We start from the raw sequence: 1,974 nt of genomic DNA, 5'->3' as shown, positions 1-1,974 counted from the left end.
CGTCACCCTTAGGCAGGAAGGGCAGGCTGAGGTTCAGAGACAGACAGCGACTTGCTCAGTGTCACACAGCGAGCGCAAAGAAATTGCAAGCAGGTCTGCTGACCTCCCAAGTCTGTGCTCTTTAAGACCGTTTATGGTTAGAGCAGCAAAATGGGGGTTTGCAGAGGGAGATGGTACTGTCCCATCGGGTGCTCTCAGCCTGCATCTGCTCAGACTCGGGGAGGAATCTTCCCTGGAGACGGGACTGCCTGAGGTGACTTTCTAGCCCAAGCTACCACATTCTCCACCCCCTGCAGCATGGGACGGCGGCTGAGAAGTCACAGGGAGTGGACCTTGTGAGGGCTTCTGGCTGGAGTTCAGGGACGGGGCTCAGTGACTCCTGCTCTTCAACCTCCCTGCATACACGCACACGTGTGCGCGCGGTGCCACGGGCCCGGGGTCGGGGTGTGGCGGCGGGGGGAGAGCAGCGGGAGGAGGATTCCTTGGAGACTCTTTATTTACTCTCTTCTGAAAGTTCTTCTCTCTGGAACAGCGACCGGCACCTCTGCCCGGGCCACGTCATGGGTCAGGACTGCGTCTGCTTGGGCTTGGGGTTCTTCTGGGCCACAGAGTCGTCTTTGGCACCTTCCTCCTGCCACTCAGGCTCCAGCAGCAGCAGCTTGCCCTGCACCGGGAGCTCCTCCGCCTCTCCCTCTGCCTCTCCCTCCTCCTCACCCGCCGACGACAAGGAGAAGTTATCCTGACTCACGCAGGCCACGAACTTCTTCATGGAGGATTCGTGGCCCCGGCCGTGGCCCGTGCCGAGTTTGGCACAGTGGGAACCCATCGCCCACTTTGGCTGCCTCTCTGGACTGGGAGGAAAGGCCACTGGTGGGGTATGGAGGGGCCGGCGAGGGTGGTAAGCAGAGCGCTGACATCACAAAGGGGATGTCACCCTGGGATACCTGAGTCTGAGCCGACACCTGAACTCAAACCTAGGCTACCAGCTGTCCCACTGAGCCCCTGCCACATACGGGGCAGGATCGAGGCCAAATGCCGGGCCCACACCCGTGCAGCCTCGCCCTGCTGTGTTGCCTCCTCCATCTGGCCTTGTTTGCCCTGGCAAAAGTCCCCCTTTTAGCTGGGATGAGAGTTGGGGATAGAATTTCCAGAAGCAGGAGAGCACACAGACTCCTCCCCACATCCCAGAAGTATCCAGCCCAAGAGAGCTGCTGACAGTATGTGATGAAAAGTAGCCACGAGGGAGCCTTCCAGGGGGCACTGGCAATGTCTGGCTTCTTGACCTGCATACTTAAAACTTGTGCACTATACTTTTATAAAACTAAAGAAAACCCTACTCACTCTCTCCTGTTCTCCAAAATCACCCTTTAAAGGCAGCGGCTTGTAAGCTTTTGGGGCCACCAGCCTCTAGCTACACATGCCCACCCAGCACAATTTCAGCCCGGGAGGGGGTTAAGTCTCCTTGGTCATTGCTGAGCACTAGGAATCTGTTTTCTGACATATAATACAGATATTGTCCCAGATTCTCGGTGGCTGTGGTAGGCTGAGAGGAAAGAAGCTAATGTGCCCCGTGAGGTAGGTACGATTGTTACATTTTACAAAGGGAGAGCAGGCTCAGAGAGGCTGAGTAACCAGCCCAGGTCCCACAGCTAGTCAGTGGTGGAGCCTGGATTCAGAGTCGGGCCTGGTCCCCTCTAATCCAGCCTCGTGGTCACTAAGGCCTCCGAGGGGATTAAGGAGGCACGTGCGGCTCTGTTCTAACGGTCCTGCCTGGTGTGGTCTCAGTAGGGCTGGTTGGGGCCACGTGGTGAAGACTGTGTCTGGGTCTCTGGACCCTCTCCACCACTCCCCGCACCCCTCCACTCTGACTGCCAACTTCCCCTGCCTCGAGTGAGACGGGGAGATGACAGGGAGATGATCCTGGGTTATCTGGGTGGACGCTGAGTGCAACCACAAGCGTCCCTCTAAGAGGGA

The 1,974-nt window shown here is 57.8% G+C and overlaps 1 protein-coding gene across 1 annotated transcript; it reads right to left on the bottom strand.

Moving 5' to 3' along the window:
* Window positions 1-565: 565 nt before the first annotated feature.
* PRM3 (protamine 3) lies at window positions 566-826 on the bottom strand (the record flags this gene model as incomplete). Its single annotated transcript, XM_082669831.1, has 1 exon — window positions 566-826. The coding sequence occupies one exon, from the start codon at window positions 824-826 to the stop codon at window positions 566-568; it is 261 nt and encodes an 86-aa protein (XP_082525957.1).
* Window positions 827-1,974: the final 1,148 nt, after the last annotated feature.

This window comes from Grampus griseus (genome assembly GCF_964374135.1).
Source record: "Grampus griseus genome assembly, chromosome: 14".
Classification (NCBI taxonomy): domain Eukaryota; kingdom Metazoa; phylum Chordata; class Mammalia; order Artiodactyla; family Delphinidae; genus Grampus; species Grampus griseus.
Note: the sequence above shows the minus strand (reverse complement) of the source record. Positions and strands in the feature narration are given on the sequence as shown.